The 27949-nt window shown below is 47.2% G+C and overlaps 2 protein-coding genes across 4 annotated transcripts in view; one reads left to right on the top strand and one right to left on the bottom strand.

Moving 5' to 3' along the window:
- Nucleotides 1-4729, top strand: part of LOC138582409 (histone H2B 1.2-like) — a 32324-nt gene extending 27595 nt beyond the window's left edge. The window contains exon 2 of the mRNA XM_069653681.1: nt 4280-4729. Coding sequence (XP_069509782.1) covers nt 4280-4729 — 450 coding nt within the window. The remainder of the gene's footprint in view (nt 1-4279) is intronic.
- The window catches only part of ADAM19 (ADAM metallopeptidase domain 19), a 378374-nt gene that overhangs the window by 332313 nt on the left and 18112 nt on the right, over nt 1-27949 (bottom strand). For all 3 annotated transcript variants that reach the window (XM_069653928.1, XM_069653926.1, XM_069653927.1), the window contains exon 3: nt 6618-6688. In XM_069653928.1, the coding sequence (XP_069510029.1) occupies nt 6618-6688 (71 nt within the window). The remainder of the gene's footprint in view (nt 1-6617; nt 6689-27949) is intronic.

Here is a 27949-nt window from a genome sequence, read left to right as displayed (position 1 = left end):
TTGTTCTCCCCACGCTCCCCCCACCCCCGTTACTGTCTCTGTGCCTCAATCCCCCCGTGACCCTGTGTCATGTCTCCCCCCACCCCCCGTTACTGTCTCTGTGCCCCACTCCCCCATGACCTGTGTCATGTCTCCCCTCGCTCCCCACCCCCCGTGACCCTATGCCATGCCCCCCTATCTCCCCCCTCCCCCGTGATTGTTCTCCCCTCGCTCCCCCCACCCCTGTGTTTGTTTCTCCCCTTGCTCCCCCCTCCGCCGTGACTGTCTCTGTTGCCCCCACGTCCCCCATTAACTGTCATGTTTCTCTCCTCCCTCCAAAGCCCACACCCCCTTGCCTCTGTGATATTATCCCCCTCCTAAACCCCCTGCTTCCCTATCTTAACATTTCTCTCTGTACTACTCCACTTCCCACTCTGACTATCTTGGTTGCCCCTTATCCCCCTCATCCCTTTACCCTCCTCCTGTCTAAAGTCTGGCTATACCCCAATTGCCGTCTGGCCTGCTTTTTTCACTGACCCCCCTCTTCCTACCCCTCTCCTGGCCATAGGCTGGCACTACACCAATTGCCGTCAGGCATAGTAAATCGTAGCCGCCTGTTCTATCAGCCACTTACCCCTCCCTCTTCCCTCCCCCTCTCTTCCTTTGTCATAGCACTTACTACTAACATTGTCCCCTGACTTCTGATAGCAGCTTGTCCGACCTGCCTTTCCCTCCTTGTTCCTCTCCCCCCCTCCCTCCCTAGACTACTCTGAACTGTCTACAGACCTTCTTGAAGTCTCCGGTTTGTTTCCTCTCCTCCTCACTCTCTCCACTTCCCCCCGCCCCCTTCCCCTCCGCCTGTAACTCTTGCACTCCAACAATTGTCGCCAGGCATAGTAATGCTACTGCTTGTTTTGTTCTCCTTTTCCCTTCCCTTTCTACCCCTAACTGTTCTTGCACTTGTACTATCAAAAATGATTACAATAGTTCTACTTTTCACATTCTAATTTGTTTCAAGGACCTGAAATAATGTAACTGTATTCTCCCTTGTTCCCTCCCTCCTTGAAGCGCTTTGAAACACATTGTGTGTAGGTGCTATACAAATAAACAATCAATCAATCAAATCCCTCCCATGCACATTTCTAAAGGGACAAAAGTCCAAGCTAATAGTCCCCCCTCCTTCCCATCAGTGAAGAATGGCTCACAATGAATTGCTCTGTTCACAAAGAGCAAAGTGGGAACCCCTCTGATGCCTGGAGCTCCTTGAGACATTGTCCTGGCAGAGGGACCCCTTCCCCCATTCGGAAAGGGTTAGTTGTCCTGCTGCCAGGACAATGACCGTGCTCAGCAGGAATTGCTTGGCACGCATTGTCCTCCCAGGGGGACACCTTTCCTGTTGGGCACCCTCATTGAGGTGCCGAATTGGAGAGGTGTCCCACTGACAAAGGTCCTGGACAGGCTCTCAAAAGAGCCGGTTGGGGGGGGGAGCTTGCCCCCCATGCCCTCCCCGCTCAGTACGCCACTCAGTACAGTGGCACATGAACCCAGCTTGGCGCTAGGGCCTACTCATGATAAAAACAACATGATTAAAAGTTCCATCATGTCATCAAGCACTAATAATTTGGCATTTATATAGCGCTACGAACCCTTAGGTATCTGAGCGCTGCTTATTATTACCCACGGTGTGTGGTGCTCATTTATCGACCTCAGAAGGATGAAACGCTGAGTTTGGCGCTGCCGGGATTCGAACCTGCGTTCGCAGGCTCTGCACTGATGTCAAAGCGAGCGCTCTACTCGCTGTGCCACTTGACCAGCTTACTGCCGTGGCAACCTGTCCTCCGCCTGTTTCATGGCCCTATGTTATGTTAAGAGTTTTTTATACTGCACCAGTGACCCCTATGGTGATCTAGCAGCGCCGAGCCTTGCCCAGATAATGTTGTATACTGTGCCTCTGCCAGGGGTACCAGAGCCTGGTCTGTGAGAAAATAAACAAGCAATGGCAATGACAACAGTCTGGATCTTTGTTTAGAAATGGGAAAGGCATTTGCCAGGCACTGCCATGATGGTACTAACTGACCATCAATGGTAGCAGCTGCAAAATGGTGTGCGTACCTTGGAATAAGGTAAATGCTTATGAAATACCAACACGCAAGGTGAAACCTGCCAATGCTTGTTTTTATGAGGATTTCAATGAAGGACCTGCGCATTTCTTATAAATCCAGTGGCTGAAGGCAAGCCTGGTAAAGACATTTTTATCACACCAGTAGCACCTTTACAGTGTCAATTAAACCATAAACTCCCAGCTCTCTGCTTTAAAGAAACACTGGCAAGCACTTCCAGTGCAACATTCGATGGTAAGGCTTAATAGAGTGACTTCAAAGAGATCCCAGAAGGGTGTGTTTTGGGTGGGGAAAGGCAGGAAATGGGTGGGAGTGGCCATATGGATTACCCTGGCCATGGGCAGTTGGTGGCTAAATAACCAAACAACACCTACTAGCATTGTGTCCCTCCATATATGCGAGACTTATCCTTGGCCTCAAGCCCAGGGATTGTATCTCTCCAGCTCTGAAATCTCTTCACTGGCTCCCGGTGGCTGCAAGGATCAAGTTCAAGATCGTTTGCATTATCCACAAGGCTTTCTAGGGCTGGGGCCTGCATTACATCCAACTCTCTCTTCCAAAGTACCTTCCTTCCTGAGCCCTTCGCTCGGCTACCTCCAACTCTCTAAGGGTCAGACGCTTCTCCAGGCAGAGAGTGGGGGGTAGATCTCTCTCCTCTGCAGGTGCCTCCCTCTGGAATGGTCTCTGTGCCCCTCTCAAACTTGAGCCGGACCACCTGAAGTTCCGGAAGCAGCCCAAGACCTTCCTTTTCTCCTCTGCCTGCTCTCTCTCCCTCCCTTGCTGACCTATCTGTCTGCTGCGCCGACTGGTTGCCTGGCTACCTTCTGAGCCTCACTGGGTACCAGGCTCCTCCCTGATCAGTCTCACCTGCACTGCTCTGTGCCTACCGTGCACTCAGGGGCTGTACCTGTAACCTCTAAAGTCCCCCGCCTCCTTGCACTACCCAGAGCCACTCTACGAAGGCTGCACTTACTCAGAGCAATTGCTGCCCTGATTCCACTTCCCACCTCCCTATCCCTAGCACTTTCCCCCTCTCCCTTCGTCCATGCACTTTGCGTTGTTGCACTTGCACGATCTGAATGGCTCAAAGCCTAGTAAGATTGCTTGTCTTGTCGTCCTCCCTGTCGTCCCACCCTTGTCTTGTCGCACCTTGAAGGCGCGTTATCAATGACATATCATATCATATGTCATCTGCCCTTAGCTGTACTCCAATACAATAGTTTCAGTTTATAGATGGCGCTAAAGTGCCACTGTATAATCAAAACCTAAAAAGGGCAGCAGAGGAAGAGAGAGGGCAAAGAGAAGGGTTAAACACATATGAGTGGGTACAACTAAGCAACTGTGCGGTGGTGAATGCCATTTCTGTTGTTATTTACAGGCATACCCAGAGGTAATATATGTCTGCCCTCCAGCTGTAGACTTGGTAGGACAATGCAGCTATTTAGGTGGGAACTGCAATACTATACAGCCCCTTCTTCAGGAAGTATAGAGAGTGTATAACCGGCTCCTACAGGCTGGGGTACTATAGGACCTGTTCCAGGAGTTCTATAAGCATGTGGATCTTGGGGGGCATTCTTTGGTTGTGCCATCAGGAGACAAGTCAGTCAATGGGGCATCTTGGCGCTGATAGCAGATGTTTGTTGATCCATTAGGTTGTGAAATATGCTCAACTTTTAAGGGTGGAGGACTTAGTGGCAATCAATCGACCTACCAGGGGAGCTTTTCATGGTAAATTGTTCCTAAAGGTTTGCACAGAGAAAAAGCAGAGATTAAGAACTTGTGCGAGGTTTTTTAATTGACAGTTTGACAAAGGAGGGCATTCATGTTTGCAAAACAAAAAAAGCATTTTTTTTAAAAAGCAAACCAAAGCAACGCACATTTTGTTTGCAAACTGTCAGAGCGACTCCGGTCCTTTTCTCGGTTCTGTGTCATAATCCCGCATATTGAATGAAGGCTGCGCACAAAAAGACCTATTTTATCAGCCGATTTTGTGCGGTCTTCAATACATTTTCACCCTCACCCTCCCCAGCACTATCAGGATTTTCTTTAAATCAGGGGTTTTCACCCCAACCCCCAAACGCTCCTTTGCTCCACCAGCCCCCTCCCTTACCTGCTCCCCATACTCCTTTGCTCCCCACCCGTCCCTTTCATGCTACAGACACCCCTTCCCTTCCACACAGAGTGAACGCCAGCTGCAGACCCTGCCTGAGCCAGCCAAGTCCTCCCCAGCACCCAAGAAGGGCTCCAAGAAGGCGCTCTCCAAGCTGCCCAAGAAGGACGGGAAGAAGGGCAAGAGGAGCAGGAAAGAGAGCTATGCCCTTTACATCTACAAGGTGATGATGCAGGGGCACCCTGACACCGGCATCTCTTCTAAGGCCATGGGCATCATGAACTTGTTTGTCAATGACATCTTTGAGCGGATGGCCGGGGAAGCCTCCCGCCTGGCTCACTACAACAAGCACAGCACCATCACCTCCAGGGAGATCCGGACCGCAGTGCGACTCCTGCTGCCTGGTGAGCTGACCAAGCACGCGGCATCAGAGGGCACCAAGGCCGCGGAGGCAACGCGCTCGCTTTGGAAACAAGATGACGCAGAGCAACACAGGTTCGATCCCCGGGTCCGCGCTTAGAAACCTCTGGGTATTAAGTTTGTTATAAAAACCTCTGGGTATTAAGTCTGTTATAAATAACCAATTACAATTACACTACATTTGCATAAACACACACTCAGCTGACAGGCCCGCGTCTTCAGTCTTCCAGCCCGTCCATGCCTCTCAGCCCCTGCACGCACTCGTGTGCAGCGAGGGACGTGACTGGTCGATTTAGAAAGATGGCTCCCAGCGGTTTCCGAGTGGTCTTTTTAAATCAACCTTTTTTTTTCCAAATGTTTAAATCGATTTCTTCACTGCATACCCTTTTTCTCAGCAAGATCTGTGGCATGCCTGCCCACTTGTAGGCATCCAAGTCTTATACAAGGATCCTGAAACTTTTGTATTGTTAATCGGGGAACCTGGAGCAGTTCTGAAATTGAAACCCACAGCATTGAAGTGACCGCCATGTTTTGTGAACCCGTGGAAGTAGAGGGGAATTAGCTGCTGCCCGCCATCATTTGGGGTCCAAGTCACTACAGCCCCCACCACAGGTTTAGAAAACTAAGCTTCTCCCTCCCATGCTGACAGCCCGGCACGTTGAAAAGGTTCTACGTTATTACCATGAAGTAAATTACTTCGTGGTCATTTACCTCGTTTCAATCACTTCAGATTTTTCCATAAAGCCGTTTCCCCTTCACTACCTCCCCAACCTCAAAACCCGCATTTTACCCCTTAACCCTCAAATACATGTACCAAATTCGAAGTGTTTGCCACAAAGTAAATTACCACAAAGTAACAACGGGAGACAGTTTAAACAGCGACTACAGTGGTGATTTGGTGCCTAATAACACCACAAAGGGAATGACAGCCTGAAAGCCATAACTATGGAATTTACATATCACTGGATTATTCTGGTAGCAGTGGCATCTAACCCTACACACAAGGAATAGTATAATTCCTATCCCTTTCAAACAGTGCCCTAATGCATGTCAGTCACTGGCGCTCTGTCTGTACGTCACTTGCTTCACTGCCCCTACCACTGGCCTTTCTGCCCCTCCTAGTCGCTCTCTTATCACACTGGCCATTGCCTCATCTAGCACCGGCCTCCATGCCCACTCCGGCAAAAGTCTCTCTGCCCTGTCAGATATTAGCACCTGCACCCCATCCGACTGTGGTCCCTTTGCTGATGATCTAGTCAATTCTTGTGGCACCCAGTGGAGTTGCTGTCCCGGTTAGGCACTGGACTCTACGTCCCTGACCGCTCCGGAATGTCTTCCACTATCAGACTCTGGGATCTCTGCCCCACTTAGGCTCAATCATGTCTGTCCTCTTAGGTCATATGGCAGCCTTTCTGCCCTATCAAACACTAGCCTATCTGCCCCTGTCCCTGTCAAACACTAGACCCTCTTCCCCGGTAAAACACTAGCCTCTCTGTCCCTGTCAAACACTAGCCTCTCTGCCCCACTAAGGCACTTACCTCTGAGCTGGCGCTCCAGCCTCTGTCCGTGTCGGTCAATGGAATATCTCCCCATGTCAGATACTGGACTCTGTGGATCTGTTTAATTAATTTATTTATTTGCATTTATAAAGCACACAAGCGGCCCTGGGGCCTCGTGGCGCTGTTACAAGAAGGCTTACTTAGTTGCATAGATAGACAGACAAACATTGGCTCTTCTGCCTCCGTCAGGCATTGGCGTCTCTGCTGGCATGCCAGTGTGTGCCCGTCAGACCCTATATTCTATGTCTTTTTCAAATACAGGATTTTCATTACCTGTTGCGACTAGCCTCGCTGACCCTACTGGCTACTGTCCGTCCTGCCCCAGTTAAGCAGTAGCCTCTTTACCCCACTGTCCTCACTCTCTGCCCCTGCAAGCCTTTGGCCTCTCTGCTGCAGACATATCTTTGCGCCTGGTGAGCATCCACTTACTTGTTCTTCTTCAGTTCCAGAATAAGCTCCTTCCCCTCCACTGTCACCTTGAGCCGAGCCCGGGACGGGAACTAACAAAAAAGAAAAGAAAGAACGGTTAAACACAAGGGAGCTCAAAGCAGTTCACACACTCCCCCTTCCACCAAGGAACACTGATCCTATTTAAGAACAGGATCCCAACAGTCACCTGCACCTGCGCGACAAGAGCAGCCTTCACCCGCTCCCACCTCCAGTGGAGGGCCACTGCTGTGGAATAGGATCTCAAGAGCAGCTTATATGCCCGACTACCCTCCGAGCTGGGCTGACTACCCTCCGAGTTTGGCCGACTACCCTCCGAGCTTGGCCGACTACCCTCTGAGCTTGGAACCACTGGGAACAAGAATCCAGCACTCAGAGTTTGAAGTGAACTGGAATAGCCAGAAAGGAGGTCACTACATTTATTATTTTTACTTTTTATAGATTTTCTACTTTTTACAACTATTTTACAGTTCAGGATCTAAGACATACCTCTTTATGTCGATTCATCCATCATTTGAAGCCTGTTACTACACTTGTGATCCACCCGAGTTAGTAGGCAGTACATTAATGTGTAACATCTGCTTCAGAGGCACATGTCATGGAGTATGCTGTCCAAGTCACGAGGCAGGTACTCACAACATTACTCATCAATGTTGCTCTTTTTAAACGTCCTGACAGAATCTTGATGACCAAAACAAATAGCTTATTTCTAGGAGCTTAGCATATGTTTGGTATTAATCCCCTATTCCGTGCTTTACTGACTCAAAGGTGTGCAAATGAATTGCACACATAAACACAATTACTTGTTACTTGTGAACCAGCTTGGGTTATTGTCAGCCTTTCCAACAGCATCTCCCTGTCCCTGAGCAGGGGTCCCTAACCATTTGTGCGCACTCAGCAAAATTTGCATATCAAATGAAATGGGGAGCAATATCCATTCCTCAACGGAGCATATCAGTAATCAGTTGGTGAAAAAATGATTGCAATTCAAATTAGAAATGTAATAAATTTAAAACTGATAATAGAACGTTTTAATTTGGAGAATGTAACAGTTATCTAGACCAATTGCAATTCTAGTAAAGGAAATGTGCAATGGTCTTTAATTTCATTTGACATTAAGTGGTTGTTTACAGAAAATCTTAAGGAAATTGAGAAGTCAGTAGGACATTTTCAGACAGATGGACTAGTCAAGTTGTTAAAAAATATAGCAGGACTAAAACATTACATGGGGCTTCAGGTACTCGAGGAAAATATTTTTAACAAATTCAATTAAAATGTTTGGACTGTAAAATTGGTCACAAAAAGAGCACTGATTGTCAGGTGTACTTTGGGGTTCTTCCCCGGGGCTTTCTTGAATTTCTAGTGGTAAATGGTACTTTACAAAGCATATAAGGCCAGTAATACTGTACCTCAATCATTGATTACTGTATTGAGGACTGTTTTTGCTTCAGGAATGTGATGAATGTTTGCATTTCTGACTGACGGAACAGAGTGGTGACTATCTTCTTGAGTTACTTTTCAAATGGCCTGGGGTAGGCACCACGAAGATGTCAGACAGCCAGAGGGGGTGGTTGGCGATGCTGAAGCTCGACAAGGAGGCATTGGAAAGAATGACTAATTCACAAGAATGTAAAAGATATTCTCTTAAAACTGTTAAACAGTTCAGAGGCCAAAAAAGGAAAGTGTCTGTTTCTTTTGTTGAAACTATGCTGGTCAGAGCTATTGGCAAACAGCAGTCCCCAGTTCAGTAGATCCAGGTGATAGAAAGGGATGACCCATGGTTCGATGAAGAATGTAGATCTTCGAGAAAAAAACAGAACTATGATTTAATCAGTGGTGGGTAAACAGCTGGTCAGATTTATAGTTTCAAAAGGGAATATATAAATTGCTAAAAGAACCCCAAAAATCGTTTTATGTTTGATGTTTGATGCAATTGTCAAGACAGACATTATGCCATCTGCTAAAACAAGTACAAGTAGTCCTTGGACCATCAGCCCCCCATGGTTATAGGCCATTTTCCTTACTGGACATTGCCAGAAGTGGGTTACAAGTTACAATATCATGGAGCACTCCCAAGCGGGTTTCAAGGGAGGGTTTAGTACAGCCGACCACTTCTACTCTTTGAGCACCGCATCATGGAGAAATAGTTAAGGTTAAAGGAGGGAGATTATTTGTGGTTGTTTTCATATTTGAAGAAAGCATTTGATTTGATTATGATATGATATAATGTGGCATTTATAACGCACCTCTACACAAGTGTTTCTAGGCGTGAGATTGATAGAAACATCTTGTGGCGTAATTTACATTTGATTGGGGTCCCTAATGGTTTATTAAATTTTATCCAACAGTGATATGCAGACATCTCAGCATCTGTCGATATACTAGATCGGTGAATTATACATTGTTTTTCCACACCAGTAAATGTGAAAAGCAGATAAGTCAGTGGGCCCCAATGTATTCCTTTCAGACTTTGACTTTGCTACTTCTCTTATGAAAGGTAATCCACACAGAAGGGTACATTCTATAGCATGCTTCTTTATGCCGATGACACAACTATTTTGGTCTTAATGCCTGCAGGTATCTAACAGGGCCTGCTATACACAAATGTCTATGTAGGGAACTATATTTTGAAATGAAATATGATCAAAACAAAAACTTTGATGTTTGGGAAAAGGGTGAAACCTTGTAGCTGGTTTTTAAATGAATGTAGAGATGAGGAGGTAGACTTGTTTTTATTTAAGTCAACTCTTTTCAAAGAGCGGTGCTTGGGTAAATCATTTTAAGAAGACAGCTGAAGGACATCATTAAGGATTAAAGGGCTTTTAAAGATTTTATTTCAAGCTTTGGGCATTCAGATTAGACATTTGCCTGTAGGTATACTCGGCAATGGTCTGTTTCAGGTTTTTTTTTATGGGGGCAACATTTTTGGTGGTCCAAACTGTCATGTTCTTGAGGGGTTGCAAAATACATATTGCTGTCCCAAATACCAGGTCTCCCTCCGGGTAGAACCATATGAGCTGAATTGGGTGTGTGTGCTTTGAAGGTATCGGTCCAGATAAGATTTGTAACTTTTTATTTTAAAGCACATCTGGGATATTCTGCTAATCATAAAGTGAATTTCAGTGTAAGCAATATTGCAGCCTCCCCTGGTGAAGAACACTACTTGTGGTACAGGGGCTGTAAGGCACTGTCCATTTGGATTGGGGGATGGAATACAACTAAATTTAGCACATTAAGTCAACTCAAAACTGCTCGTAAAGCAACAGCTTTTCCAATGGGGCCAGAGGCAAATGTCCAAAATATACAGAGCTTCCCTCTTTAGTTTTATATGCAGTTTACGTACACATATATGTTGGCAAGGAGAAATCTGTGCAATAAGATCCACAGAATGCAGGTATAAATGTACCCACCCCTCAATAAATGAAGGTGCGCAGGAGGAAGCACAAATTGTGCCTGCAAAATGGGAGTCGAAGATTTGGTTAATTTTCTGTTAATTTGTCGTAGGTTCTCTGTTCTGCGTAAGCGTGGACATGCATAGAAGCTTTGTTTTATATAACTTATTGTAATGATTAGGTTTTTATATATATCTCGTTTGAATACGTTAAAGATGCTTTTTTGTTTGGGGCTTGTATGAAATATGATGCATGTTTTTAAATGTTGCCAACTTAATGGAGAAATAAGATTAAATCAATATTGATTGAGTAATACTGACGATTACATGGTAGGCTTTACAGATCACTTCACTGGAGCTTTGCAGGTTACTTCCTAAGAATTATTTTCGCATGTAAAAGCAAATAGTGCATTTGAAAGCACCTATTACACTGGTGAAAAGTGGTTGGGAATAAAAATAATTTATTTCTGAAGGATTTGGAGCCTCTTTGCTCTGCCCTAAAGTGATTTTACACAAAATGTAGTGACAAAGATTGGTCAAAACATTGAGCATTTGAAGACCAATTCATAGCAGGGTGGTGGTGTTAAATAGGTATTTGGATTAATTGGCTTGTAATTTAAACTTATTTACAGTAACTTAATTGGATTTGAATTTAGAGCAATTTTTTTTCTCAAAAACGGTGGTATGCATTTGCCTTATGTGCCCATTATCCATGTGCCCGATGGGCACAGTATCAAAAAATGACAATTTTTCCACTAGGACACAATGCAATAATAAACTTAGGTGACACTGCAAGTAATATTTCTGATAAATATAATGTATAGTGGCATTAAACACAAACCTCACCTGTACAAAAAACAGTGCATGCAAATTATTTAATAAAGGAAAGTTGGGTGTTCATGACACTTATTTCTCCATTATGCTCCTACAGGTTGTACAAAGGAACAGAATATGACAATTTTCTCCAGGTCACAAACACACGTATTTCAATACTTAATACATTTGTCAGCTCCGCAAAGAATATGAAGATGACAGTGTTTTAACAATGACACTGCAATAATAAGTAAGAACATTTTCTGAAAAATGATTTGCATGGTGGAAAAAAACTCAAATCTTCCATGTACAAAAATAAGCCAACTGGAAACACTGCTGGCTCATTGGTCAACATTCTTTAAGGGTATATATCTCTGTCCTGGCTATACTCCTACTGAGGCCTCGCCCCTTCAGAACCTCCTCTTAAGATTCCAAACCACAGCGCATGTCTCTGTCCTGGCTATACTGCTACTGAGGCCTCGCCCCTTCAGAACCTCCTCTTAAGATTCCAAACCACAGCGCATGTCTTGGTGCTGGCTATACTGCTACTGAGTTCTCGCCCCTTCATAACCTCCTCTTAAGATTCCAAACCACAGCGCATGTCTCTGTCCTGGCTATACTGCTACTGAGGTCTCGCCTCTTCAGAACCTCCTCTTAAGATTCCAAACCACAGTGCATGTCTCTGTCCTGGCTATACTGCTACTGAGGCCTCGCCCCTTCAGAACCTCCTCTTAAGATTCCAAACCACAGTGCATGTCTCTGTCCTGGCTATACTGCTACTGAGGCCTCGCCCCTTCAGAACCTCCTCTTAAGATTCCAAACCACAGTGCATGTCTCTGTCCTGGCTATACTGCTACTGAGGCCTCGCCCCTTCAGAACCTCCTCTTAAGATTCCAAACCACAGTGCATGTCTCTGTCCTGACTATACTGCTACTGAGGCCTCGCCCCTTCAGAACCTCCTCTTAAGATTCCAAACCACAGTGCATGTCTCTGTCCTGGCTATACTGCTACTGAGGCCTCGCCCCTTCAGAACCTCCTCTTAAGATTCCAAACCACAGCGCATGTCTCTGTCCTGACTATACTGCTACAGAGGTCTCGCCCCTTCAGAACCTCCTCTTAAGATTCCAAACCACAGTGCATGTCTCTGTCCTGGCTATACTGCTACTGAGGCCTCGCCCCTTCAGAACCTCCTCTTAAGATTCCAAACCACAGTGCATGTCTCTGTCCTGACTATACTGCTACTGAGATCTCGCCTCTTCAGAACCTCCTCTTAAGATTCCAAACCACAGCGCATGTCTCGGTGCTGGCTATACTGCTACTGAGGCCTCGCCTCTTCAGAACCTCCTCTTAAGATTCCAAACCACAGCGCATGTCTTGGTGCTGGCTATACTGCTACTGAGGCCTCGCCCCTTCAGAACCTCCTCTTAAGATTCCAAACCACAGTGCATGTCTCTGTCCTGGCTATACTGCTACTGAGGTCTCGCCTCTTCAGAACCTCCTCTTAAGATTCCAAACCACAGCGCATGTCTCGGTGCTGGCTATACTGCTACTGAGGCCTCGCCCCTTCAGAACCTCCTCTTAAGATTCCAAACCACAGCGCATGTCTTGGTGCTGGCTATACTGCTACTGAGTTCTCGCCCCTTCATAACCTCCTCTTAAGATTCCAAACCACAGCGCATGTCTCTGTCCTGGCTATACTGCTACTGAGGTCTCGCCTCTTCAGAACCTCCTCTTAAGATTCCAAACCACAGTGCATGTCTCTGTCCTGGCTATACTGCTACTGAGGCCTCGCCCCTTCAGAACCTCCTCTTAAGATTCCAAACCACAGTGCATGTCTCTGTCCTGGCTATACTGCTACTGAGGCCTCGCCCCTTCAGAACCTCCTCTTAAGATTCCAAACCACAGCGCATGTCTCTGTCCTGGCTATACTGCTACTGAGGCCTCGCCCCTTCAGAACCTCCTCTTAAGATTCCAAACCACAGTGCATGTCTCTGTCCTGGCTATACTGCTACTGAGGCCTCGCCCCTTCAGAACCTCCTCTTAAGATTCCAAACCACAGCGCATGTCTCTGTCCTGGCTATACTGCTACTGAGGCCTCGCCCCTTCAGAACCTCCTCTTAAGATTCCAAACCACAGTGCATGTCTCTGTCCTGGCTATACTGCTACTGAGGCCTCGCCCCTTCAGAACCTCCTCTTAAGATTCCAAACCACAGCGCATGTCTCTGTCCTGGCTATACTGCTACTGAGGCCTCGCCCCTTTAGAACCTCCTCTTAAGATTCCAAACCACAGTGCATGTCTCTGTCCTGGCTATACTGCTACTGAGGCCTCGCCCCTTCAGAACCTCCTCTTAAGATTCCAAACCACAGTGCATGTCTCTGTCCTGGCTATACTGCTACAGAGGCCTCGCCCCTTCAGAACCTCCTCTTAAGATTCCAAACCACAGCGCATGTCTCTGTCCTGGCTATACTGCTACTGAGGCCTCGCCCCTTTAGAACCTCCTCTTAAGATTCCAAACCACAGTGCATGTCTCTGTCCTGGCTATACTGCTACTGAGGCCTCGCCCCTTCAGAACCTCCTCTTAAGATTCCAAACCACAGTGCATGTCTCTGTCCTGGCTATACTGCTACTGAGGCCTCGCCCCTTCAGAACCTCCTCTTAAGATTCCAAACCACAGTGCATGTCTCTGTCCTGGCTATACTGCTACTGAGGCCTCGCCCCTTCAGAACCTCCTCTTAAGATTCCAAACCACAGCGCATGTCTCTGTCCTGGCTATACTGCTACAGAGGCCTCGCCCCTTCAGAACCTCCTCTTAAGATTCCAAACCACAGTGCATGTCTCGGTGCTGGCTATACTGCTACTGAGGCCTCGCCCCTTTAGAACCTCCTCTTAAGATTCCAAACCACAGTGCATGTCTCTGTCCTGGCTATACTGCTACTGAGGCCTCGCCCCTTCAGAACCTCCTCTTAAGATTCCAAACCACAGTGCATGTCTCTGTCCTGGCTATACTGCTACTGAGGCCTCGCCCCTTCAGAACCTCCTCTTAAGATTCCAAACCACAGCGCATGTCTCTGTCCTGGCTATACTGCTACTGAGGCCTCGCCCCTTCAGAACCTCCTCTTAAGATTCCAAACCACAGCGCATGTCTTGGTGCTGGCTATACTGCTACTGAGGTCTCGCCCCTTCATAACCTCTCGCCCCTTCAGAACCTCCTCTTAAGATTCCAAACCACAGTGCATGTCTCGGTGCTGGCTATACTGCTACTGAGGCCTCGCCCCTTCAGAACCTCCTCTTAAGATTCCAAACCACAGCGCATGTCTTGGTGCTGGCTATACTGCTACTGAGTTCTCGCCCCTTCATAACCTCCTCTTAAGATTCCAAACCACAGCGCATGTCTCTGTCCTGGCTATACTGCTACTGAGGCCTCGCCCCTTCAGAACCTCCTCTTAAGATTCCAAACCACAGCGCATGTCTCTGTCCTGACTATACTGCTACAGAGGTCTCGCCCCTTCAGAACCTCCTCTTAAGATTCCAAACCACAGTGCATGTCTCGGTGCTGGCTATACTGCTACTGAGATCTCGCCTCTTCAGAACCTCCTCTTAAGATTCCAAACCACAGCGCATGTCTCGGTGCTGGCTATACTGCTACTGAGGTCTCGCCCCTTCAGAACCTCCTCTTAAGATTCCAAACCACAGCGCATGTCTCTGTCCTGGCTATACTGCTACTGAGGCCTCGCCCCTTCAGAACCTCCTCTTAAGATTCCAAACCACAGCGCATGTCTCTGTCCTGGCTATACTGCTACTGAGGCCTCGCCCCTTCAGAACCTCCTCTTAAGATTCCAAACCACAGCGCATGTCTCTGTCCTGGCTATACTGCTACTGAGGCCTCGCCCCTTCAGAACCTCCTCTTAAGATTCCAAACCACAGCGCATGTCTCTGTCCTGGCTATACTGCTACAGAGGCCTCGCCCCTTCAGAACCTCCTCTTAAGATTCCAAACCACAGCGCATGTCTCTGTCCTGACTATACTGCTACAGAGGTCTCGCCCCTTCAGAACCTCCTCTTAAGATTCCAAACCACAGCGCATGTCTCTGTCCTGGCTATACTGCTACTGAGGCCTCGCCCCTTCAGAACCTCCTCTTAAGATTCCAAACCACAGTGCATGTCTCTGTCCTGGCTATACTGCTACTGAGGCCTCGCCCCTTCAGAACCTCCTCTTAAGATTCCAAACCACAGCGCATGTCTCTGTCCTGACTATACTGCTACGGAGGTCTCGCCCCCTCACCACCTTCTCTTAAGATTCCAAACTATGGCCCAGAACAACTGGCAAGCAACATTTTAGCAAGCAACACTTCGGGAATCACTGTTCCAGAGCCTTGCACAGCGCAAGAAGGGCAGATTTCAAGAAATAATTTTGCTCCATGAAAATGTTCGCACTGCCCATCCTCCCGTTAAATGCCGTTTTTTGGGAAAACATAGAGGTCACTTGACCACTTATTTTCTTTACACATGAGCTATTATACAATGAGAGAGTGTGGAACTGTGTACAACAACATAAATGCTATATCAGGGTTGACAGCAAAAGAAAAGTCTAAGCGACCACCTGCTGGCACTTTTTCTACAAGTTCTAGAATTAGCGGGGGGCACTCAAAACCCTCATAGTTATATTTAAACCTAATGTGTTTACTGAAGGAAACCACTTTAACTGCCCTGAAACCCACATGACCATCAACCTAACTAACCTGTCCCACCCCTAGAACACACATATTGTTTTATGCTCCAGCCCACCTCCTACCCCTGCCTGGTTCACAATTCCACTACTTTCTATCATCTCCAGGGGTAACTGCTCACAATTCTAACTCCACCATACAACACTCTTCCCTAGCAAACCTCCCCTCACCCTTTTTCTCCACACCCACTCTACACTAGCTACCTCCCTGTCAGTCTCCACCCACAAATCCCCATCCGAACGCTCACCCATCACACCACATTCCAGTCCATCCCACTCCCTTCCACCAAATCTGCACGCCTGGTAATTCCCCAGTTTTCTCCCATCCCACACACTACAAGCCTTCTCTGCCCACCCACCATTTTCACCACCAGTATCCCTTCCCTCATTCCCCCATCTACCTGTTCCTCTCCCTCGCCCAACATTCCCACCATTACAACCCTGCCACACCACACTTCACCCTGCCACGATCGTCTCCACCATCCTCACACTATCCCCCTTTCCGTCCCTGACCTGTTCTGCCCCCAACACTCCCACTTTCACTCCCCTTCTCATGCCTCCCAGCTCCTCCCTCTCTCCTCTCACCCTTCCCCATGCCTCTTCCCCCCCCCAATATCCCCCTCCACATTTTAACCAGTCATCCCAGCGCATGCCCAATACCTGTTAACATTAAACCTTTGATCGGGCTCCCCACCCCACCTTCAATCACACCAGATACATCTGCTGGACACCCCACCACAACCACCACCCCAGCCTCCTTAAGCACCAGACCAGACACCCTGACCTTGCTACATACATTTCCACCTCAACTGTTACTGCCATCAAACAAGCATATACCCTAGATCAGAGGTCTTTAAACTGTGGGGCGTGCCCCCCCAGGGGGGCACGGCCGCATCCCAGGGAGGGCGCCAGAGCCCAGCATGAAATGTAAAAATAAAAAAAAAAGATTATTTTTTTTTTTATATTGGAGGAAATGGGAAGGGGCAGCTCACATGGTCAGCCTGGACCATAAAACGGTTTTAGGCACCAATGAAAAAAGGGCCAGCAGTTGCAAATGGATATGCATTCCTTTAGTCACAGACTGTGGCTGTTTTTTGTTCAAATGTAAACAAATTGTGATATTTAAAGAATATTTATTCAGCAACAATGGTCAAAATTATTAGCTGCATAGTGAAGTAACTCCTCAAACTGGCCCACATTGGCCAAAAAAGTGGCCCATTTTGACTGACCTACACTAGCATTTTGCATTTTTGGTACGGTCATCGCCCTATTGCCCTATAGGCCAGTACAAGCCTGTCGGCTCATCCATAATGGGTGAGGGGGAGTCCACCCACTGGCCACCACCTCCATTATGGAGGAGCCAAGGAGCCAGCCCAGTGAAACACTGAGCACTCCCTCAGCTGCTTTTTCCAGCTGAGGGAGTGCTCCTGGGCTGGCTGAACTGTCAAAGGGAAACACTGTTTGCCTTTGACGGTTCATTTCCCCAGCTGCACATGATCACTGAGCCATGCAACGCTGGGGGTGTTTTGCTTCGACAGCCTTGCATAGCTCATTGGAAATGCTGGCTGGGGCACTGCATGTATGTATGTGCGAGCGGGTGCTCCTGCGCCTCCTCGCACATATGGGCAGAGCAACCTGGAGCGGGGCATTTTAGCAACCACGTGCAGGCCCCTGCAGAAAGTACGTTTATGGCGATTTATTTTTTATTTAAATGTGTATGGATGTGTGTATGCTTGTGTTATGGGAATGTGGTGGGAGCAGGATGGGCGACAGCACGGGGATAGTGGTGGGAGTAGGGTGGGGAGAGCCCAGGGTCTTTACTGGGAGTAGGGTATGGTAACGGCACGCAAAAGTTCATAGCGATTTGTACATACTGTCGATCTGGCACTTTTGGGGGGGCCCGGCCTGCCCAAACTTTGCTCAGGGGGGGCCCAGGCCAAAAAAGTATGAAGACCACTGCCCTAGCTGGTCCCCTTACCTCAGCCCCTCCACACCTACTCCTCCACACACTAACCTAAGTGCTTAACCACCCATGCAATAACAACAATTTCATCCCTCTCCAGTCCAACAACACCAACCAAACAAGTAGCATAAATTTGCATAGCAAACCAACCGGCATAGCCTTCTAACTCCTCTAACATCCATGCCAGCAGCCAACACACTCATACACACACACACCACTGTCCTGCTGTATAAACATACATTCCAGGACACTCCTCGCCATGAAGTTATAATGAGCGGAAGCTCATTTATGTTGAACCCTGATGCTGAGAATGTTTGATTTTCTCCACCTGTGAAGCATCATTATCTCATTTAAGGGTGAATGACGCATGATCTCCCCCTGCACTATATTGTTATTTCATTTAATGATCGAAGTTGGAAAACGTGTGCACAAAGGGACACCATACACTTGAAGCCAATGTGAACAAGATACCATGACAACTAGCCATTGCAAGCGCACACACACATTCAGAACTGCAACGCTATGTAGCCTTTCAACGGTGTCACAAAGAATGTACCCATCACTCACCCAGCACCAGCAACTGGCACCACAGCACCACTCATAGGAATGTTGGCATTATTATACTACCAGGGCAAGATAAGGAATCAACAAATCTAACATTGCAGTGATATGCAAGTGTGTCATGCAATTGTATCTTAATGCTGATGCAGCATTTTATGCACGTGATACCATCTATTTATTTCTGAATTAATAAATAAATAAATAAATAAATAAATAGATGGTATCACGTGCATACAATGTTGCAGGGCTTACCAGGCACTGCCATCACACAATCTGGCATTGCATGTTTTTCATCAACGCAGTTATAATTTAACGCATGCAATATTATAAAATGTAGTGTGCACTGTTACACACGTCTTGATTCCCAATTGCACAAGGCGCTGCACAGCCGGACAGCCCACACAGCTAGAGGCCTCTTAGGGCAGTTATTGATGTGCAAGAAAAAACCCAGACATTGTGAGACACACAACCTGTTCCTTATTCTGACGGGCTGCCTAGCAGAGTTGCAGCTGGAGGTGCAAGTGAAGTATCGTGTGCCCAGATGGCAGCCTGTGATGGTGTGACAGGGAACAGGCTACGGGCAGGGCATGCCGCAGAGTCTGCACGACAGCGCCAATGGGGATTGGCTGGGCGGGGCTTCAAACACAGCTTCTATGAATTGTTTCAAACTGTGAACGCTCGTTTTTTCAATGCCTGCATGAGAGTCATGCTCCCTCTACATGTGTGTGTATGTGGTTTAAACGGTATCAGCACATTACTGCGCATACTAAAATACCGAATACTAAAATGCCGACAATTGTACCAGGGGGTTGTGTTAGTGTAGTTAATTGTGTAAAGGGAGCATTGCGCGAAGAGAAAAAAAAAACTTTTTGTTATTTATTATTTCTTTTTCACGTGATCACGTAGAGCTGCTTAAGCCAACTAGGAGGACACTACGTAATGGCCTACTTCATCAGCTCGGAATGTCTGTACTTGTCTTTTAAATGTAGAGGACATGGTCTTTCTGAAACACACACACGACAAACAGTGCTCACACTCTACATTTGCAATTCCAGACCTATGGTTTTTGCAAATACTTTTTTGTAGATTTTCCCTTAAGGGTATTCTGAGTACTTCCCCTTTATAATGTCTGCCATTGCTGGGCTGTCTCTTTGCCCTGTCCCTATATTTGTGTTTTAATTTCTCTGTCTGGCCCCAATTATGCATGCTCCAGAAATTAGCCAGGCCTCATTTGAATATCCATGGATCCCTCTTCTTTAGATTAAACACTGCTGTTTTTTTGTTGTTGCTGCAAATGATGTTATATTTTCGCATTGAATGGATTACAAAGACTTGACTTGAGAGAGCTGAGTGGATGGATAGCATCGACAGAATCAAACGGTGACCAGGTTTACACACCAATCCTTTCAGCTTTACTAGAGCGTGATCAGACCAATACACACGCCACAAGCTGCTTTTAACAAATCTGATGCAAAGCTTACCCCTGCTCGTCACTGCAGCAGCAAAGCTTACCCCGTCTCATCACTGCAGCAGCAAAGCTTAGCCCTGCTCATCACTGCAGCAGCAAAGCTTACCCCTGCTCATCAGAGCAGCAGCAAAGCTTACCCTGTCTCATCATTGCAGCAGCAAAGTTTACCCCTGCTCATCACTGCAGCAGCAAAGCTTGCCCCTGCTCATCACTGCAGCAGCAAAGCTTACCCCTGCTCATCACTGCAGCAGCAAAGCTTAGCCCTGCTCATCACTGCAGCAGCAAAGCTTACCCCTGCTCATCAGAGCAGCAGCAAAGCTTACCCTGTCTCATCACTGCAACAGCAAAGTTTACCCCTGCTCAACACTGCAGCAGCAAAGCTTGCCCCTGCTCATCACTGCAGCAGCAAAGCTTACCCCTGCTCATCACTGCAATAGCAAAGCTTATCCCGCTCATCACTGAAACGGCAAAGCTTACCCCTGCTCATCACTGCAGCAGCAAAGCTTATCCCTGCTCATCACTGCAGCAGCAAAGCTTACCCCTGCTGATCACTGCCATAGCAAAGCTTACACCTGCTCATCACTGCAGCATCAAAGCTTACCCCTGCTCATCACTGGAACAGCAAAGCTTACCCCTGCTCATCACAGCAGCAGCAAAGCATACCCCTTTTCATCACTGCAGCAGCAAAGCTTACCCCTGCTCGTCACTGCAATAGCAAAGCTTACCCCTGCTCATCACTGCAGCATGTTCGTAACACTGCATGGAAACAATAACACCTGGAGTCAGGAATCAGCACCAGTCTTCTCACAGTTCACTGGCTGACCAGGTCTCTATGCTCTCTACTGCAGGGGTTATTTGCAGAAGCTGAAATATCAATGAGATCATGCAGCCTTCCTGTTCATGCAACAGCAGCGTTCAGAAGCTGTCTTACTGCCCACGCGTTTCACATAACAATGTCATTTGTCCCGGTATCTCGCTTGGCTCCGGCGAAAGACCTTGTCTGCCCATACTTCATCTCGTTGTGGCATGTCTGCTGCTGTCTTCATCCTGGTTCATCGCATCAAGCGCCTGTTCCTGCCTGCCAGCCTTTTCTTTAACCACTGACATTAGCTACCATGCCACCTGCTTTGGTGAGTCAGGGTTCTGCAAGGGGCCTGCACACCTGAGGAAGTGGGAGCACACTAGGCACGTCCAAGTACTCATTGCTCCTCATCTCTAGACAGGACTGTCAGATTATGCTACAGCATTAGTGTCACTGCTCTTCCAGCCTCTATGCCTCAGGCTTGAGGGAGGACACTCACTCGTCTCTTGTCCTGTCCATCCCAGATGGCACTGGAACACTTGTCTTTCTGATGCACCTGGCTATCCCTTGGGGCAGTGTTTGGAAGTTGCGAGTGTTAGTGTTGGCTCCAACATTTCCTGTGAGGTATAAGTGAGTCAAAGCATGAGAGCTTCTGAGACCTGTCCTCCTTTCAACACCCAAACGAATCGATCTGTCTGTTGCAATACAACAATTAACAGCCCAGCTGGGAGAAATCCCAGAAGAGATAGCAAGCATGTGTGCAGAAATTGCTGCCAGGCACACCCCAGACAAAGCCTTGCACGAGAATATAGATGGGAATCCTGGGGCGGAGGGCGGAGGGCGGGCACCACCACCCTCCTCTCTCTCTTACAAACTACACATTTGTTTTCCTACCACCTACTCTCCCCCTATCAGCATCTGCATGCCTAACCATCTCCGTCTCCTCACCATCCTCTCACTGACCCTCAAACAGAGTCTCTTCCCATCCTTGCCCTGGCCCACTACTCGCCAAAACCTCCTCGCCTGCTCCCCACATTCCTTTCTCCCATTGAGCCTCTAAATGGCACCCTTGCCGCTCACCATTCCTATGCACTACCAAATACAACTTGATATACCCTTTCTCACATTTCTTAGCCACGTCCCTCATCCGCCTTCCCGCTTACCGATACCACCTTGGACCTCTTTTATGGCCAAACCATCTGTAATAAAACATCAACTTCCACCACCCCAAACTCTCTGATGTTGCTATCAGTGAAACCTGGATCTCACCTAGAGCACAGCAACCCATGCTACCCTACACAATGACGTTGCTGCCTCTTCCTATTCCACTAGACGCTTCAAAAAAAGGCATTGTGATTAGTATATTGATCAGTAAGACCACACAATCTGTTCCAATCCCCCAGACTCTACCTGCTTCTCCTTTGAATACAAACTGCTACAACTCCATGCTTACACCCTTCTGATCCTCTTCCTTATTATATTTCACCCATCCACCACCCCAACCTCTTCGTCTCTGACCTTGACCTACTACTTGTATCCTTCCCAGACCATGTATATTTGGTCAAAACGGATGACCTCAACATTCCAGTCATATCTTAGACTCATCAACTACAATCTAACTCCGACCACTCTCTTGTTAGCCTTCACAATCTCCCAACCTCCCTACGCCCCCTTCAGCTAATCCAGAATAGGGCCGCAGGACTTATCCTTGGCCTCAAGCCCAGGGACCGTATCTCTCCAGCCCTAACATCTCTCCACTGGCTCCCCAGTGGCCGCAAGGATCAAGTTCAAGACCCTCTGCATCATCCATAAGGCTTTCTGCGGCCTGGGACCATGCTATCTCCAACTTTCTCTGCCTAAATACCTCCCTGCCAGAGCCATCCGCTCCTTTAACTCCAACTCTCTGCTTGTCAAACGCTTCTCCAAGCAGAGAATGTGGGGCAGGTCACTTTATTCGGCTGGTGCCTCCCTTTAGAACAGCCTCCCTGCCGCTCCCAGACTTGAGCCGGATCTCATTATGTTCCCGGAAACTTCTCAAAACTCTGCTTTTTTCTATTGTATTCCCTCCTCTGCTAATCACCCCACTGCCACTGAGACTGGCTGCCTGGTCTTTCATGAATCTCACAGGTTGCCAGGCCCTGCTCTACCCAGTCATCACCAGCACCCACCCGCCCCCTCCCCAGCACTGCCCTTGCGGGTACCCTGCCTGGCGGTGTGTATCCCACCCTTGGGATTCCTCCACCCTAGAACTTAGACAGAAGCCTCCTCCTTGGCACCCCTTGGCACTTCCCTCCCGGTCTCCCACCAGCACATACCCTACCTTCCGCACCCCTCTCCCTTCTCTATCTTCTGCACTTCTCTTTGCTGCACTTGCACGTCTGAATGTCACAAGGACTAGTAGGATCGCAATTGTCCATTCACTGTTCCCATTGCTATTTACTCCCTTCGTCCACTCCCCACTTTGCCTTGTGGCGGCTGGAAACACCATTGGTTGTATAGGCGCCTAACAAATGCTCAATAAAATAAAATACATAAACACACACTGGTGGAAACTCCATTGATACCACATTCCAGTGCTCCTTCCTCCACTCCTCTGCCCTTTCTATAGATTTGATTACATCTGAGCACTCATTCATTCAGTTCAGCATCTCAGTACCCTCCATGCACACACTCACCCCCCTTGCACATCACTAAGAGGAAGTTCAAACCCAACTCTATGGCTTCACACATGGATCAAGTCAAGTTCTTCTTCAAGCTCCTACACTTGCTCACACCATGGAACTGGCCTACACAGAATTCAATAGCACATTTTGCACCTCCTTATATCAATATTGTCATGCTTGCTTCTTTACCACCTCCTTCTCTCCAGCTCACATCATGCGTGCCTTTCTTCCCTATGCTACTTCTCCATCATTTCTCCCACCGAACTCTGACCAATTCTTCACTCAACCAACGCATTCTGTGCCATTATTGACCCTTTTGCACCTCACTTAATTAAAGAATTAGCACCTATCAACCCCTCACACCTCTCCTCCCTCCACTGGCACTTTCCCTGATTCCTATAAAGCAGCCACTATCAGCACATCCTCAAGAAACACCAACCCCAGTAACCCCTCCTTCCACAAGCCTGTCTGCCTTCTCACCCACCACTCCAAAATACAATCCTCAAAAGGGTCGTCTTCAGCCACATTGTCAGCTACCTTGAAGACAACTCTCTTTGAGACTCCTAACTATGTGGATTCAGGAGCATGCTCTGTACCGAAGCAGCACGGACCTATGTCTCCAACTTTGTAATTACAGCCCAGCACTCCCACTTCTTCTCGGTCCTAACCCTACTTGATATCCAGCTCCCTTCAACACTGTGGAACATATCTCTCTGCTCCTTCAAACATTCTCCTCCCTTGGCTTCAAAGACACCACACCAAAATGGAGTTCTGCCTACCTCTCCAACCACTCAGTCTCCATCTCCCTGGGAACTGAAATGCCTCCTACCCTACACCCTCCCCATGGGCATCCCTCCCAAGGATTTGTCCTTGGCCCATTCCGCTTCACGCTCTACATGTCCTTAGGTAAAGCTAACCCTTCCGGTTTAAACTGTCACCTTTTTGCTGTTGACCCCCAAATGTTCTTCTTTTCGTCCTTCTCTCCTGCCATCTCAGAAAATATATGTATACAAAAAACAACTGCCCATGTCAGAGCTTTAGGAAGAGCTTAGTGGAAAAATTCACTTGAGACAACTTTCTTTACACATTATTTCTTTTCAATTTGTGGTTTCAATTAATCATTGTGTTGAAAAGAACAAGCAATAAGATCCAATAGCAACAACGTGAACAATGAACAGATTTGTGGTAATAAAGAAAACACAACCATGCAAAACAAAGGATTCAATTATGAATGATGCAATGTCAACAGTTCTGTGGACAGTAATACATCACAGTTCTGGATGAAACAAATACACACAATGTGGTCTACAAGCTAAAGTCTTACCGGTTATATACACTTACTCACTCACATACGTACACATGCACCCGACACACATTCAACAAACACAAAAAACATACTTCAACATTTGACATAAGGTACTAGACCTATCTCTATTGTGCAAAAATATGCAATAAACTGTGCATAAAGGCAGTTTTGACCAAATTCCACAGTAGCAGGGTGTGCTGAATCTCAGCCCTCGGCCCGTATATACCATAGGGTGCCCTTTTATTCCGCTAGCCTCACAGTCAACTTTTGTCGTGACGTTGGCTAATCTACTTTTTTAAATGTTCAATATCTATAATGTGGTTGGGCAGCCCAACCACATTATAGATAAGTAGACTGTGTGCCAGGTATGTACGCGTGTGAGTAATTATGTAATCCCTTGTTTTGCATGTATGTGTTTTCTTTATTGACACAAATCTGTCGATTTTTCACGTTGTCCATCATAATCATGTTTATTTCGGAGATGTGTAAAACGTTCCGTTGTTGTTATTGGATCTTATCTCTTGTTCTTTTCAACACTATTATTAATCGAAACCAGAAATTGAAATGAAATAATTTATAAAGAAATGTATCTCCAATACCTTTTTCTGCGAAGCTCTTCCTGAAGCTCTGGAATAGGAAGTTGTTTTTGTGTACAGGTTTTGAAATCCACGGTTACCTATGCCTTAAACGTATTCTTGTGGATGACCTTAGGTTTTTCTTGTTGGTCTAAGAAAATATCAGCAGCTACCTTACAGCCATCTGTAATTGGATGGCGTTACGCTGCCAGATGATAAACTCTTCCAAAACAGAAATTACATTTCTACTGACCTCCAATGCTAATTCGACTTTGCTAGCCCCCAGCTCCTTCACTATGAGCGTCCATACTCCCTCGCCAAAGGCCTTGCAAACTTGGTGCCCTCTTTGGCAGCAATCTCCACCTCCAACAGTTCATTGCAGTCACTGCCTCAGCTGCAACAGTCAACCCCCTTAATGCCAAATTCACCTCCACCTCACCCACCACTGTGCTAAAATGCTAATCCCTCCACTGCTGCTAAGTAAACTTGAGTGCTGCTTAAGTCTGCTCCTTAGGCTCTGCTCTGCTCTTTTTCTCTCCCTACCAAACTTTTCAGCTTTGATACTTGCACCATTTACAACCTCCCCCAGTCCTCCCCCACTTCCACTCACCGCAACCTTGCTGGCTGGCCTACAATGCATAATCTCTCTCTATAATAAGTCCTTCCTGTCTTCAAATCCATCCATGGTCTTGCCCCCCCTCCCTCCTTTATCTTTCCAGCTGCATTTCCCAGTACAATTCATCTCACACTCTACATTCCTCCTTCCTTAACCTCTCCATCTCCCTTCCCCCTAGAATGACCCACCACATTAGAAAACTGATGCCATCTCTTCAATGATTCAAAAGTAGAGTCAAGTTCCACCTTCTGACCTGCCACCTTTCAGCATCTTATCACCAGCATATTACATGATTTGATAGCCGTGTATCTGGAGAATATAGACATCTATTCCCACAAGAGACGGGACCATATTGAGCATGTACGGGAGGCGCCACACCGATTACCAAAACACTGTCTATATGCTGAACTGGAGAAGTGCCAGTTTCACACAAAGGAGGTGGAGTTATTTGGCAATATTCCCAGCCTCAACTGGGTGAGAAATGGATCAGAAGAAGGTGCATGCAGTCCTGGAGTGGTGCACGCCATCCCGGAGTGGTGCACGCCATCCCGGAGTGGTCAGTGCTGCCCATTCTCACTGAGCTGCAGTGATTCCTGGGTTTCAACAACATTTGCTGACGGCTTGTGAAAGATATCTCGCAGCTGGAGCAGCCTCTTCATCAAATAACTCAAATTGACATTTGTAATGTGGCCACGCAAGAGGTCTTCACCAAACTAAAGGACGCCTTCTGTTCGGCTCCCATCTTGATCTGACATGATATTGGCAAACCATTTGTATTTTGAAGCAGACGCCTCCCGCGGCACAATGGGAAAAGTGTACTACAAGAAAAGGAAGAATGTGCCATTACATTCCCATAATATCTTAGACTCATCACCTACAATGTGACTCCACTCTCTTGTAGGCCTCATTCCTTTCTTGCCTCTCGTCCCTATCCCACTTTTACCTATCACTCAAGAAAACTCACCGAAGCGGAATGCGAGTATGTCATTTGCGACAGCCAGCTCTTAGCTATCAAGGATGGATTCACCCAATGGCACCCTCTGCCGAAAAGAGTTTTGCATCCTATAGAAGCACTGACAGGCCATCCAAATCTGGCATTTCAAAAAGAAGCCCGACATGCCAGCTGTCAGCATATCTGCTGGAGGGTGCCTTTTGACCAGTTTTACTAAATCTTTTCTGATCGTCCCAGTTTGACACAAGTTTAGGTGATGCTTTGCCCTGGAACAGTTTCAACTCCACGAAACCGGAATACCTTCTAAACATTCTGCAACCCATTCAACCCAGGACAATAGGAGATATGTAAGGACTAGAGCAGTGACTCAGAGCATCAATGTAAGGCCCCAACGCCATCGAGCTTGCGAACCAAAACCTGACGCTACAACCAACCCTAGAAGGCACATCATACCAGCAAAATGTCCTCTGCAAGCTCTGTGGACACCCCGAGCAGAACAAGAGGAAGGAGATGGATGATTCAGCCTTGACTTTGATGGCCTCCCATGGTGAAAGATATCAGAATATATATATATGTGCAGGGATGCCCATTATGCACTCAGCAGAAGGAAACTTGATATCCACCCACTGTCTTCCTAGATCCATTAGAGGTACTCGACAGAGCCTGGTGGTGTTATGGACTTTATCACTGCGATTCCTCAATACCTTAAGAACGTGGGCATCTGGCCAGTAGTTGATACCTATTCAATTCATTCCACTGACAGTTCTACCCACTGCTGAAACCTGACCTGTTTATTTGCCCACGGAGCTCATTTCACAGCAAAATTCTGGCATGCAGTGGCCGATCAACTAGGTTTCCAGGTCCACCACTCGACCGTTTTTTGCCCGCAAACTGATAGCCAAATGGAGCATGTTAAGCAGGAGATAGAACATTGCCTCTTCTGCTTTGTTTCCAAAGCCCAAGACAACTAGAGCAAACTCCTTGGACTTACTGCATTGCCTACAACATCCATCATCTGTTGGTATGTCCCCTTTCCACTGCCAGATAGGTTGTCACCCCCTTTTCTTCCCTGACTTCCCAGAACCAGTACCATCCCAGCAACACAACAGTTAGCCAAGAAGATGGACTTTGTTCACCGCAGAGCCCAGTACACACTACATTAAACGAAAGACTAGCACAAGTGACTTGCCGATCATAACCGATGACTGGCTCCTGCCTATACAATCCATGATCGAGTTTGACTATCAACAAAAAACACCAAGATTCTGCTGTGTCTTTCCGTTAGGATTCTGAAAATTGTTTCCTGGCAGCTGCCAAATTGCAACTTCCCAAGCATTGCATACATTCTGTCGTTCACGTGCCCTTCCGGAAACATGCTCATCCTGGATATCAGTGCCCTGGCTACTCAGACACTGCCATTTCTCATTCTTCTGCTACTGAAATGGTCTGTTCTTGATTCCCACATGCGAGGGCACACA

The sequence above is a fragment of the Ambystoma mexicanum genome, chromosome 3q, assembly GCF_040938575.1.
Source record: "Ambystoma mexicanum isolate Mex_15411 chromosome 3q, UKY_AmexF1_1, whole genome shotgun sequence".
Classification (NCBI taxonomy): domain Eukaryota; kingdom Metazoa; phylum Chordata; class Amphibia; order Caudata; family Ambystomatidae; genus Ambystoma; species Ambystoma mexicanum.
This window is presented reverse-complemented; position numbering and strand designations above follow the sequence as displayed.